At 38.2% G+C, this 14,433-nt stretch overlaps 2 protein-coding genes across 7 annotated transcripts; one reads left to right on the top strand and one right to left on the bottom strand.

The window, feature by feature from the left end:
- The first annotated feature begins 427 nt into the window (after positions 1 to 427).
- LOC112519220 lies at positions 428 to 5,287 on the top strand. Its single transcript, XM_025127222.1, has 4 exons — positions 428 to 750; positions 2,113 to 2,288; positions 3,009 to 3,201; positions 4,846 to 5,287. Exons 1-4 carry the CDS (start codon positions 696 to 698, stop codon positions 5,079 to 5,081), a joined length of 660 nt encoding a protein of 219 aa, XP_024982990.1. The 5' UTR covers positions 428 to 695; the 3' UTR covers positions 5,082 to 5,287.
- Positions 5,288 to 7,395: 2,108 nt separating this feature from the next.
- LOC112519871 (serine/arginine-rich splicing factor RS2Z32-like) lies at positions 7,396 to 12,159 on the bottom strand. 6 transcript variants are annotated; one of them, XM_025128185.1, is made up of 8 exons: positions 10,946 to 12,135; positions 10,529 to 10,642; positions 9,928 to 10,024; positions 9,762 to 9,801; positions 9,516 to 9,611; positions 8,621 to 8,817; positions 8,439 to 8,534; positions 7,396 to 8,057 (listed from the first exon to the last, which is right to left on the bottom strand). In XM_025128185.1, the coding sequence occupies exons 4-8, from the start codon at positions 9,783 to 9,785 to the stop codon at positions 7,592 to 7,594; spliced, it is 879 nt and encodes a 292-aa protein (XP_024983953.1). In that variant the 5' UTR covers positions 9,786 to 9,801; positions 9,928 to 10,024; positions 10,529 to 10,642; positions 10,946 to 12,135; the 3' UTR covers positions 7,396 to 7,591. The 6 variants fall into 6 exon arrangements, with proteins under 6 accessions (XP_024983953.1, XP_024983949.1, XP_024983950.1 ...); XM_025128181.1 differs by lacking the exon at positions 9,928 to 10,024 and having other exon boundaries at positions 12,090 to 12,159; XM_025128182.1 differs by lacking the exon at positions 9,928 to 10,024 and having other exon boundaries at positions 12,100 to 12,150.
- Between the last annotated feature and the right edge of the window lie 2,274 nt (positions 12,160 to 14,433).

The following is a 14,433-nucleotide window of genomic DNA, read 5'->3' as shown; positions in this document are numbered from 1 at the left end:
AGAATACGAGCCGAAATCATGAATTATAATAAGAACTATGAACGTTTGTAAGTTAGTATCTTCCCACATATACCATATGACTTATATATATTGAATAGAAGGTAAATGAGACAATAACGATCAAAAATGGGAAAAACTTTCACATGGACATTGGGTATCGGTAATAAAATGGTAATGCTTTTGAAAAATCGTGTCGGGCCCCTAACCGGTCCCAAATGGTATCGGGTCGGGCCTTCTTTTTTAACAAAACTGTAACCGGTCCCAAACCAATAGTCACAATCGATCCTGGGTCGGGCCAGTCTCAAATCGGTCCAGATCCTCCTTCGATTTAGAGCCAGATTGAGCCCATTTGGCCATTTCTGGTTAAATGTATATGAAAGTTTTATTCTAACCCATAATTTACTAAAAAAATGGTTGAAACACACAAAGTCGGTTGAAGCGACTGCCATTACCCTCTGGTGCTAAACCGCACCATGTGCGTACGATAGATCCTACCACTACATATATTGAATCACGCGCGAATCTCTCCCCCCTTTCTCTCGATCGCTCGCCGGAAAACGACACGCCACCGTCGCCTCCGTTAAGACGAATCGATTGGCTTGTTTAACGAAAATTTCCCTGATTTCTCTCGTAGCATCATCTTCCTAATTTTTTTGCAAATTCTCGATGGTCGATTGATTTGTTCCATCACGTCAATGGCGAGTCGTTGGAATTCTGGGGTTTCGATTATTCTTCTCTTTTCTTTTCCAGGTAAATTCTTCTCGATTATTACTCTACTTGCGAACTGATTACCAGATTGAAATTCGTTTATTAATTTGAGAGAATTTGAAAAGATATATTAGTTTTAGCTGTTTTTTTATGATTCTTGATTGGAACAAGGTGATGAATATTTTGTTGGTTATTGGCTCTATCTGTGTGAGAAATCCAGCTTCTGATTTGAATTTTAAATTGTATAACGAAATCAAATCTTGATTCAAACACTTGTGGTTTAATCAAGTATTTTTGCGTTAGGTGCTTTTGCTCCGTGGTGAATCGGATAGTTTTTACGTTCTCGCATATGTCGTAATTTATGTATAGATTGTGTGGATAACTTTTCCTTTGTTTCCTTGAAGTAAAATAATTCAATAGGCACAAGATCAGCTGTTCAAGTTTATTCTATGAATCAAATATGCGTTTATATAGATGTTTTGTTGATTATTTCCGAATGAAATTGGGATGATTGTTGATTGAACCTGCTTACGTCTGGTCGGGGCCTTGGGTAATTCCTTTGTGGTTCACAGTTCAGACCCAAATTAGAAATAGTATTACATTTTCTTATGAAACTAGAAGAAACATATAAATGTTGATTACTCAAGTCTTGGGGGATGTGGCATAGTGCTTTTCAGACACTTTGTCTTATGGGTTGATATTCTTCGATATGAAGAGAGAGGAAAAGAAAACTCACTATGACAGACAATGTAGAAAGTTATACGGAGATGGTGCTCTCATTAAACTCTACTATAGACTATAAGTCTGAACTTTGGGAAGGTGGACGAAGTATAACCAAAAGATAGTTCCCAGTGCAATTGGTATCGATTTATATGCCTTTTTTGGGTTTGCAATTGGTGAAGCTATAGCTCGGGCATCACCTCAAGACTCAAAAGAGTCCTACCCGGCCTTCAGTGAACAGTTGGAATTCATTTGAGACAAGGATATGTTAGGAACCAATCAAACAATCAAGGCTGTCTCTTATCTCTCTATTAGTATAGAAGCATATAGCCCTAAGTCCTTATAAAGATATAACCATTTTAACTCCAAGGGTTTTGGCGTACGGTTGAGGCCCAAGGGGGTGTGGTGGAATATTCCATCTGCCCCGGGTACGATTACAGGCGTCCACAACAATTGTGGCCTCTGAGTTTATCAGGCCTAATGTCTTACAGTCACTTTTGTCGGGATTAGACATGGCCTTGGATACCCTTCCAAAAAAGATATAACCATTTCGTTACAGAAATGTTGAGGTTCCTAGTGTTTCAATGTATGTACATGTATGTTCAAATCAAGTATGATATACTTTGCTTACTTCTATTGATTTTTATGTGTTTTTTGGTCTTTTGGTTTTCTTTTTGGTTGCAGAACTCTTACTGTCAGCAGTTGTCACACTTGATTCCCTGGAAATATACAAAAACCATGAATGGCTAGGATCAAAACCCAAAGTTTACTTTCAATGTAGCGGGGAGAAGAAGGCAGCTCTTCCGGATGTGAAGAAGACATACACTGTATATAAGTTTAAGGGTGAAGAATCTTTTCAGGTATGTAATGATTGGATCTTTCATTGCATACCTCTCGAGGGAGAATGAGGCATTCCAACTGTTGTTGACTGGAAAAAGTTTAGGAAGGGGATCAATGCTGCTAATTATTTGCTTCTAATTACTGTGTTTGTGGTGTCATCGTTTACAATTTAAAATATCAGTAGAGGTTCTGTTTTTCTAATCTTCTTGATGACTATCCCTTCCGTTCACAATTTAAAATATCATTTGCTTTTTCACACTTTGTCTGTATCAAGGTTGTGGGCCTTGTGGCACAATGGTTCAAGGGGATGTAGTGGAAATCTCATATTCTTGGGTTCGAATCCAAACACAGCCATATGGCCATGGAGGTTCACATGCGATGATACCAGGTCATTTGTGGTCGCCCAAGGGATTTGTTGGTGCGCATAAGCTGGCCTGGATTCCCATGGTTATCCAAAAAATGACCGTGAACAAAAGGCTCTCATTATTGTCTCTATTCAGTCGGGTTTAGGAAAGATGAATTATATTGTAGGTGTTACTGAAAGAGCTTTTTATAGATATGTAAATGATTTTTTGTTGATGTACATGTAAATTCGGATAATATATCCTTTCATGGCTGCATTTGATTGATATATGGATTGTAATAGCCCTACAAGGTATTATGGAGGCAGTACATGACCTATCATTTCTCGTATTTATTTTTTGAAAGTGATTCCAGGTTTTTTTGCTTAATATTTTCAGCCTCTTACGGAGTTCTCTAGTAAAAAATGCAAACGGTGCGGGTTTTATGAGGAGGAGCATATTAAGTTTGATGATGTGTTTGATGAGTGGGAGTTCTGTCCTTCAGATTTTGCAGCCTCTGACGGTCGCTACATTCGTACTGTTGACAAGGAATTCAATGCGACATTCTTGTGTCATGAGTGCATAAAACACGGTATGTTCTCCAATTAACTTATATATATATATATATATAGAGAGAGAGAGAGAGACAAAGGCTTGTGTGAGAATAGAAGTTAAGTTGAGAAGTGTAAGAAGAGATTTGAACCCTTGATCACTTTTAATTTTATACCCACCCATGAATTGCGTTTTACAAGGGAATTGATCCAGTGCACCTCATTAGTGTTGATATTTAATTAGGATTGATCCAAAGTGAAGATCTCTTTTTACGCTTCTCACCGTTACTTCTATTCTCACCAGAACCCAATCTTATACACACACACACACACACACAGAGGAGAGGAGAGAGCTTTTACAAGCCCGACATCAGTACAAACCATACAAACCAATTGATTGATATATTTAAAGAAATGATGAGTGCTTATTTATGATGAAGATTACTAGAGTTCATGATATTTATGGAAGATCATCAGAGTTCATTTATTATGATCAACGCCTATATATTAGGAAACAATCGAGATATTCATTAGACTAGATGAATGGTTGAGTTTGGTTTGTATGATTCGTACTAATAGTTGAGTTTGTAATTGAAACCACCTATATGTACACACACAATTAGTTTTATGCCAGCAACTAGACATCCAAAATTGATCTCTTGAAACATGCATGATGCCACTAATAAACCAAACCAAACCAAAGAAACCCAATATATCTTACACAGAGATAGGGTCTGAGGGTAGGATGTATGCAGACCTTGCCTCTACCCATGTGGCAGAGAGGCTTGCATGATATAACTAATTGAGTGTTGAATATGGAGCCTGTTTTGGATGGTAAACCGGACTACGGCTTTTTAAAATTTCTAATTGCAACAATTAGATGGTTATAATGACAATTGTTGGATGTTTGCAAATAGTTGAACCCATATAAATATTTATGTACGTGGTTATCAGTCGAACACTCGAACGTATGAATTCCTCGTCTCAAAACACAATTCTTGAACTTTCATTGTTCCTCATGCACACTCTGCAGACTCGAAGCCTTCTTGTATCCTGCCCATAGGTTTATTAGGGTCTGTTTGTTAGCAGCTTAATGAGATTCATAACTTACTCGGTCAACTACAAATGACCGTTTTCGTAGTGGTTTGATGATATAGAATGTGGCTTATTCAATAAGCTTCTAGTGGGGAACTTCATGTAGAAAGTCGAGTTTTTTCTTAACCTGCTCATCCCCAATTAAAAGAACACTCCTTCCATCTATGAAAAAAACCTCCAAAACAAACTTCTCCAATCTGCAGTGACCGATTAGTCTGAACTCTGAACAAACAACTTTATTAATACATGACTTAAATGGAAAATCAACCAAACAACCCCTTAGGGTTCACATATCTAACAATCTTTTATATGTTTCAAAAGTGAGTGCTTACTTTCCCATTCTCCCCTTTTATTATTAAGGGTAGAATTGTCATTTAGTTGATTAAAAAGTGTAATAACGGAGGGAGTATTTACTAGTCTTGGTTCTTATTTCCTTTTCGCTCACACTTTTACACAAGCTTAATGGTTTTCACAAGAGTAACCGCTCTATCCTATGAGTGTAGATTGACAGGTGTGCATACATCTCACCCACCATACCCTGTTGTAGTGATCGAGCTTTTGTGACACTAACCAAAATATTATCGTTGCAGACGAAACTACAAACTTGGATAGCGACTCGCATCCTCATGAGGAAGGGCACGGAATGCAATGGACTATAATAATCATCGTTATAAGTGTTGCGGCTTCGGCTATATTCGTCGCAGGACTGGTTGTTGCATACAAGTATTGGCAGAAGAGGAAAAGACAGCAAGAACAGGCTCGGTTTCTGAAACTCTTTGAAGATACAGATGACGTAGAAGATGAGTTAGGTATTGATTCGATCTGACAAATATGTTTCTGATTTTCTGTCTTGTGCTCGATTACCTGTATATAAAAGCAAGCAGTCGAGCATCGTATGGAAAAGGGTGATTATACGGTGTTGTGATATATGATAAAACAGTATTTTCTTTAATACATCGACTAGCGTCGGTGATATGTGATGTATACCGAGATCCGACTTTATTGATGTATAGAGTAGATCCTGTTTTCGCACACTGTTGTTTATGTTTTTTTTTTCCTTTTTCATATGTCGTTTTTGTTAGAAAGTTGGTTGGTATGTGCTTAATGCCGTTAGATGTATCACAGTTGGTTTCCGGGTGGTATACTTGTACAAATAGGTTTCAGGGTGCGGATTCCTGGTGGTATACTTGTAAAAATAGGTTTCAGGGTGTGGAACAGTGCAAGTCTGGCCGTCGTTGTATGGGAAGAGCACCAGGCACTTAAGTTAGCTACCTAACGGGAAGAAGGGATTTGGACCCTTGATTACTTATAATCTCACCCCCACTCCCATGAATTGTGCTCATCATGAGAATCGATCTGGTGCATCTTTATATCAGTGTTGATCTTTAATTATGAATTCAACGGTGAGGATCCCTTCTTACCATAAGATCCATTTTCACCGGAAAAAACAAATCTAGAGCTGGTTTTGGGACCCGAATTTGAGAATTTTACTTCTTGTCCATATGCCACGGTCCTGTAACCCTGACGGTTTACGCCTTGTCCTCGGATCTGGGAAGAAAACTAAGAGTGAAGGAAAAGACGAACGATAATAGATTTTCATGTTCTTAAGCAAGAGATAAAGAAAAAGAAGTTGATTTTACAAATATACCCTTGTTTATTTTACAGAGAATTATAATCAGCAAATAAATGTATAATTTTTATAAAGGTTTTTTATCGTAATAATTTTTGTTTCTTCTCCATCTCTTTCCTCCTACACTTCGGATGAAGATGCACGTTACTTTCCCTTCTTTTCCTTCCTTTTTCTTCAAATAAACTCGAGGACACAAGATTTTCTCTCCCCCGTTCCCTTCCTTTTCTTCGTAAGCAACGACTTGAGGGTATGATATCAATGGATAAAAAATTATGATTGTTTTTTAGGTTTGACGTTTAAGAGTCTTTTTTTTGCCAAACAAGATTCACCCCCTTAGCGATTCAGATGATACATCTTAATAGAACTATTAAGAGGTAAAAAAACAGCCCTAAAACTGATTGTAACCGATGCAACCGGTCAATCCAGTCGGTGGTTGTAATTTGTTATTTTTAAATTATTTGTTACTATATGTTTAAAAAACGTTATATACGCCTTACCATACGTTTAAAATTACATGAAAATTATTTAAAATACAAATATTTGCATGAAAAAGTAGTCCATCGTAGGATCGATTTTGGGTAAGTGATTGACCTTAACAGGTTACGTATCTAGGGTTGACTGGTCTTGTTTCAATTAATCGAAGATGTTTAATATACTATGCTTGTTTACTAAATGTTTATCCGAGTAAGCATTTAACAAGTCATATTACCTTATCAAATCAATATGGCAAGGACCAAGAATCTTACCCGGTAAGAGCAAAGGCAAAGACTGAGAGTCTTACCCGGTAAGTGAAGGCGACGACTCTTACCACCGTTAGCACTTACCAGGTTAGTTGTTGCATACGATATCGTTTTGGTGAACTAAAATATTACCCAGTAAGTAATTAATAGTTGTGAAATGCCTTCTTATATTAATGTCTTTTAAAAACAGGTTCTATATGAGGCTAGTTGAGGGTGTCAATAATCAACTTTTTGCACAAATATAGTAGGCTCGTTTGATTTGGCCCCTAAAAAAGACCACACCATTGCACTTGACCACCAACATGGTGGCTGCTCAAAATTCAAGCACACCCCATACACAACAGGAGTGTAAGCGAGTCGAGCTTTTTAACAAGCTACTCGGTCCCGAGATTAATAATTATCGAGCTTTGGTCGATCTCTAACACGGAATAAATATTGTTTTAGCTTTGACGAATCGGACTCCATAACACCAATATTTGACTCGACTCATTCGAAAGCTCGATTGAACTTTGAGTCGAGTCTGGACTCTAGCACACACTTTCGAGCCAAACATATTTATACGTTCACAAATTATATGATCAAAATATAAAAATCATCGAGCTTGAGCAAATAAATGAGTTAATCGATCTTGAATTCAATCTCATAAACGAGCATTGACCTCAAGCTCAGACATTGAAAAAATATTTGAACTTGAGCTCGAGCCCGACTTTGAAAAGTTAGTCAAACTCGAGTAGAGCTCAAGCCTAATATTATTGTTTCGAGCCGAACTCTAAAATCAAAGACATCTAGCACCGCCTGTGATCATAGTAACAGTACCAAGTTCAAAACCAGGAGAAGTTTAAAACACGAAAGTGAACATTCCAACATTTAACCCGTTCCTCAACAAGAAAACACCCGACCACAAAAGCAAACATGTTCGGTTTTCACGGTCTTACGACAACTTAAATAAAAGATACCTTGGTTTTTTCACTCGCTGGCCTGTCGAGTCTCTTCGTCACCATCGGCTGGACTTCCTTCAACAACAGGACCTTCTTCATCAACTGGGCTACCATGAGCCACAGGGCCATCGTCGTCAACCGGGCTCCCCTCAGCTGCGGGACCATCATCACCGATGGGGCTTTGGCTCGGGCTGCGGCTGCCACCATTGGCTTTAGAAGGGCTATCATACCTAGTATCATTAGCTGGGCTGCTTGCAGGACTTTGGCTCTTTGCTCTCTGTGGGCTTATGCTATATTCTGAATTAACTCTCTCTGGAGATGGGCTAACTCGGTCCTCATTGGGAGCCGGGCTGTGGCTTGGCTTCCTTAGTGTTGACGGAGGTGGTGAGTCACGTGGCTCAGGGCTGCGGCTTGGACTCCTAGAGTAGCGGGGGCTCTTTGTTCTCCGTTCACGCTCCACAAAGCGTTCTTTCTTTGCAGGAGATCGGGAACGACTGGCATCAACCAGAACAAATAATAAACAAGTGAAAAACCGTTGGCAATGCGTTTGGTACGCAGACAGGACTAGATGGCAAGGGCGTAAGAATCGTGCAAGGTTTTGGGGTTTTAATTTGACATCGTTAGTTCAAATAATTTGCAAGTTGTCTCATCTCCCTGATTTTTGTTCCTACCCATTTTGGCGGAACAAAGAAAATGCATTTTTATCCTACTCAGTCCCGTCCTTTCTCGGTTTTAACGTCATACCAAACATGGGACAACAAGCTTTAATCCTGTCCAGCTGTGCCGTCTTGCTCTGTCCCGCATACCAAACGCACCCTAGAGAGCAATATTTACAAGTTACAACATCACCAAGCACTCAAATTAATTGATATTACCTGTAGCTGGGGCTTCTGCTGTAACTTGGACTCCGGTTTCGACGACGACGGGGAGAGCGCGATCGCACTGGTGACCTTGAGTAGCTCCGACCACGTCTGTAGGACAATTAACACGGTTAATTTGTGAGCTCCAGCAATCAAGAAAGCTAAAGTGAGTGTAGAAAGAAAGAAGAAGAACAAACTTGAGCTTTTTTGGACTATTTTGGCAGTTTCTCTCAATGTGGCCCCTTTCACCACAGCGATAACATTTGTTCTTCCAGTCACCAGCTTTGCAGTCTCGAGCCCAGTGACCATCAAGCCCACAGTTGAAACAGCGGCCTGACCCAGGAGGAGGGCCTCTTCCCACATATTCTCTAGAACCACCGGGTCCACGTGGAGTCTGTAACCAAGCCAAACACAATTTGACAATCATAAATACAGATTTGTAGTAACTGAAGCATAATTATCATATTGAACAAAAACATCACCACAACACACTCATTGTGATAAACCATCAGCATTCTACCTCAATTGGATCCTCGCCGACAAAGGAGAAAACCATATAACAGAAACAACACATAAGTAACAGCAACATGTGTGAGAGTTCATCAACTAGAGCTTTATACATGATAAATGCAAAAAAGGGTATAATTGTAACTTAAAAGTGGTGAACCATACGCATACAAACCCACAAACCGACTTTTGATCAAAGCACGTATCAGAATTTACTAGAACAAATGATTAGTAAAACCTCGATCAAAAATGCTTAGACAGAAAATAAACCAAACAAGCCTAGTATATCCCACCCCAAGGTGAGGTATGGGGGCGAAATGACGCAATCCTGACCTCTGCCCTCATAGAGTAGAGAGGTTGTTTCCATGAAGATCCCCGACTTGTAAGAGGTTTGTGATGACAGGTCTAGTGGGTGAGATGAAAGCAGACTTGACCTCCACCCTAAAGAGTAGAGAGGTTGTTTTCATGGAGACCCCCGGCTACCCCAGCTTGTGAGAAGTGTGCGAAAAAGCGCTGAGACAGACATATCTAAATTGCATTGCAACGTCTAAGATTAAATCTACACACAGAATATAAGTCACTTACACCCTTCGCAAATTCCACAAGAAGCCGACTGCCATTTAAGTCTCTGCCATTCAAGCTATATCTTGCATCATCAGCATCACGAGGATCGCTAAATTCCTGCCATATTAAATCAATACAAAAGGGGAAAAGAAGGGAGGAAAACAGAATGTGTAATCATCGAATAGAAATAGCATCATTTAAAAAAACAGAAAAAAAAACTCAAAAGTACTTGTACAAGAAAAAAAGAGGGAAAGGAGGGGTACGTACAACAAATGCAAAGTCATGCTTCATATCCACATCTCGTACTCTGCGTAAATGGTTGCCAGAAACAGTAAGGCCATCATTACTTAAGTACTCGAAGTGCATCACACTCGCCCCTCAAGACGAACTAAACACCAGTTTGGATTGTTGCCAATTCCATAAAAACACGTACTAAGACTACAGAAAGTATCGCCAAAGTCTCCTAACACTCGGCAAGACTTCCCACCATTTCCACCATTGACCTCCAGGTCAGGCAAAAGCCCGAAAACCTTCAACAAGATCATTCAAGTTAAATCACATACACCTAGAGGCACAACACCCCTTCCATACATAATCAATAACGTAGACCCCAAGCACAAAGCATGCTCAACAGAATATTGAGCACGTCCTATCAATCTAAGGGAAACGCCGATCATACTACAGTTCCCAGCCAGTTTTTTCTCTCTCTTTATCTTCTTTTAGAGAACGGGGTGCGCATAGGAGGGAACATTTGTCTATGTTAATCAACTCTCTTTTCATTCATGCAAGAATTTCCAACATTTGGGCAAGCAATACTCTATTGAAAAATTGACCATAACCACTGACAAAACAAAAAATTGCCTTAAAATCTTAAACATTGACCATCTAAATAGAATATCAATAAGAAAAAAATTGCCGAACCATTGCTAGTTTTTATCTAACCCATTTTCCATCGACCTCAACATGTAGGCTCAGGTATGGCATGTAAAATAGCACTAGAAAGAAATCTATTCAAGATCGAAAATATCACTTACCTTCCATATTTGCTGAAAAGGTACTCCAAATCACGAGAGCGTGTCCGAGAGGACAAACGACCAACATATAGACGAGTTGTACCATACCGATCATCATAGCGAGGCATTTTCAACCTAATATAATGGTAAACAGAATGGAGTTCAGGTATTGGAATCCACATGGGTTACTATATATTATAAAATTGTAGCTGAACACAATTACAAATGGGAAGTGGAATCATTTAGATGAAGTAATAGAACAGACAAAATAAAACAAAGTTAACAGCAATATGCATTCTTAGACGTTCAGTCATTAAACAAGTTTGATTGACTTGAATAGTCAATTCTGCAATTGAAGATAATTGGTTCATGATATTGGATACAGATGTCATAACAGAACCATGTGATTAATTTTCATACGGAGGAGTCGTCATATACATTCGAATAAGTCATCAAAAAAATGTAGTTCCTTCTGCCATAGGTGTTGCCTAAGCAAAAAAGACATATCTGCCTGATGTAGGGGTAGCAGAGCAAGTAAATAGGATGCCTAAGAGCAACCATGGTACACAGCTTTGTCATCCTGGAGGCCTTGTTGTCATATCGAGTGTTTGGTTTGTAGATTCTTGCCGTTTTCCTTGTCATCATCAGTGTAGATATTTGAATAAAAGATGAAAATATACACATGAACCATACAAGTTACAGTCTACTTTTTTCATAATATGTGCCCTGGCTACCAGATTTGCCATGGATCGTTAATCAACTTGTGCAGTCCCTTTCAGGCGAATCAACAACAGTTAAATAAATCAGGCAATACAAGGTATCTATAGCATATCTAAATCAAAAGATGCATACATATTGAGAGATCACAATGAAATGAAGAAAAATAGAAGAAATCAAGTAAATAACACATAAAAGAGGTTCAAACGAGCAAAGCCCAACCAAAATACCCAACACATTAACTTCCAACGTTAACTTAGTTCAACTTTGTTCCAGGACCCAATGATGTTGCTAATACACTTCCCCACTTGCAAGTTGCACACCATAGAAGAAAAGCAAAACATTATAATGCTAACGTCGATGACATAAAATGATTTCGGTAGAAACCTAACCACACAAAATGGCAAGGACATCTACAACAGGGAATTCACATAAAGACTACTACATCATTCAAAAGCATAGAACTTGAGGCATGGAAAGGACATCGTTTTAGTCCATATCATCAACTGATCCCACCACAACTCTTGCAGAACCGTAAGATTACTTTCCCCCAAATATATCATTAATTTCTGACATTCGTTAAACCTCGAACCTACTCGTGAAATCCCCCACAAATAATATCCATAAGAAACAAAGTAGGTAACCTATTAGCTCGTCTCGTTACATTCGACTGAAATTTCACAAAACGCAACTATTTGTAGAAACTGCTCTGCTCGCGTATATATCTACGACTTGCAATTCAATTCAATACTACTAAAAAAAAAGCAAAACGAAACCGACACATGAAACGAAAATCCACAAGATGAATATGAAATTGCAATAACTAATTTGGCGTTTGAGTGAGTAAATAGAGGGATGAACGAACCTTAGCGTACCTTCGCCAATTTTCCCCCAAATCCGATTTAGACCTAGACTTGCGAAGATGGGAAACGGTGTAGAGATCTCCCCCTTTTATATTCCAAGCCGGCAAATTCTGACCGTAGGATGAGGTAAAATCGCATCGAAGGGACGAGGATGTGCAAAGATGGGTCGGGTCGGACTGTTGCCACGGTTTCGTACCCGCCGCCAATTACCGGGGTCGCTAAAATTTGACACCCCTGTTTTAAAGAGTAAACTACAATTTGACCCCTTTAGTTTGTCAATTGTGATGGTTTTAGTCCCTACAATTTAGAAACTATAGATATATGGTATAAACATCATTTCCCACAACACAAGTAGCCCCTCAGGGTCGATCTCCCACACCTTTATCTGACTCCTTGTCAATTTTTTGACATCGGGTACATATCTTGAACATCCGCCCCTCCCCCCCCCCCATTCACAGTCGAAGCATCTAATGATTCCTACCATCGCCATTTTTCTCCAGCGAGCTCTCCTCCCTATACGCACACACAAATACACCAACGATGATATTTTATCTCGCCTTCATGTCAATGCGACCACCACTTCGTCTCCTCCATTTCTCGATCATCGTTGGTGGTTGAGCCACCAAACTCCATATATGCATTCTCGATTAAGGTTTCGAATGTTTGGATTAGGGTTAATAGCAATGTTTGTTTAATTGGAGTTTGATTCTGATTTTGAAGTTTTCATCTTGGATTTGGGTGGTATGACCGATGGTATCGGATAATGTGTGAGTGTCGTTGATGTGTTGGGTCCATGGAACTCAAGGGACAAGTACCCCATCGATGTTATGCGAGCGAGTGTGTGTATGTATATGTATATATATTGCATTATATAATAAAAGGGTGTTTTAAGAATATGAAAATGTCCATTAGTTAATTGTCGTTAGAGGGAGGGATCCAATCCTAGCGTTTTTTAAACCTTCATGACCAACTTATAGTTACATACCACAAGGATGAAACCCGTTTTAATCAACAAACCACGTGGGCAACAAATTGTAGTTTCCTCTATCTTATAAGTTTTATTAACGAGTCTAGTGGCTCAAGCTCACGATCTTGATCCCCTAAACAATAGCACGGATCCTAATCTACAACATCCGAAGGAATGTTTCCAGAAAGGTGTCAGGTTCACCAGGGTTGAAATCAAACACGATAGAAGATACTCTCTGGTACTCAGGCCCACACCCATATTATAGAGGATTTGTATCTGTAATTTTCAAGATTAGCTTCATCCCAATCCAATTCACAACTGGATAGCTAGATGGCAAAGTAAAGGGTGGCCTCAAAGCGGAATTGACCGGTGAGCCACTGATTGATCCGAAACAAGATATAAAAGTGACAAGAACAGTTTGATTCTTTAAACAAACAGGTTTGGGGGCCTCATGTCTTGATCTCTACATTTGAAAAAAAAAATCCTCCCTTTCCTCTTTCCCAAATCCGAGAACACAATGTCAGTGGTCAGGTCCTACTTTCAGAGCAAAATATCATGCATAATTAAAAAATTGCCTTATTAAAGTTTAAGTTCCACTTTCAAATATTTCACGAAAATATGCTATTACTAGTATTTAACAAATTTAAATCTTATTAAAATACATCAATTGAGAGACGCAAGGATCAATACGGTAAAGATCTATTAATAGAAATGGTCGATCAAGGTTAATCGATTGAGAAACCCAGGGTTTAAAAAAATAATAAGAGACAAATAAGAGGTTAATTTACCTCTTACCATATAAGAAGACGATAAAACATAAGTGTCTATAAAAAATAAAAATAATTTAAACGATCTTATCTCTTAACAAATCAGACATAAAAAACTCACATAAAATTTCAGATTTTTATGTCTGAATGAATATCCAAGCACTTATTTATTTCAAAAAATTATCCAAATACTTAATCATTTCAAACACTAAAGTCTATTAATTTTTTTAAAACTTTTTCCTTTTCATACATTTAATAAATACTAGAAGCGTACTCGCGCAATGCAGCGAGATACATTGTGTTTTTAATATTTCATTTTATTCTTTATCTCAGTCGATGTTATAATATGGCTTTATATGATTTTGAGAAAGCGATGATGTTTTTATTTTTGAATAAAATATATGTTTGATGATATCATAAAAATTTGACAAAAATATATCAATATTAGTATCAAATTAACTATTTAAAATTCCTCATTTTTTGTGTAATTTTTTAATCCAATTTTTTTATAATTTAATTTATGTACAATAACGAAGTAATTTATATTTGGTTTAATAACATAATTTTTTATAAAGATAATAATTATTTATTTTGTTGGAACTCGATAATTAT

This window comes from Cynara cardunculus (assembly GCF_001531365.2).
Source record: "Cynara cardunculus var. scolymus isolate 2C chromosome LG 10, CcrdV1, whole genome shotgun sequence".
In the NCBI taxonomy this organism is placed as follows: domain Eukaryota; kingdom Viridiplantae; phylum Streptophyta; class Magnoliopsida; order Asterales; family Asteraceae; genus Cynara; species Cynara cardunculus.
The sequence above is the reverse complement of the archived record's forward strand: the minus strand, read 5'-3'. Positions and strand labels throughout refer to the sequence as shown.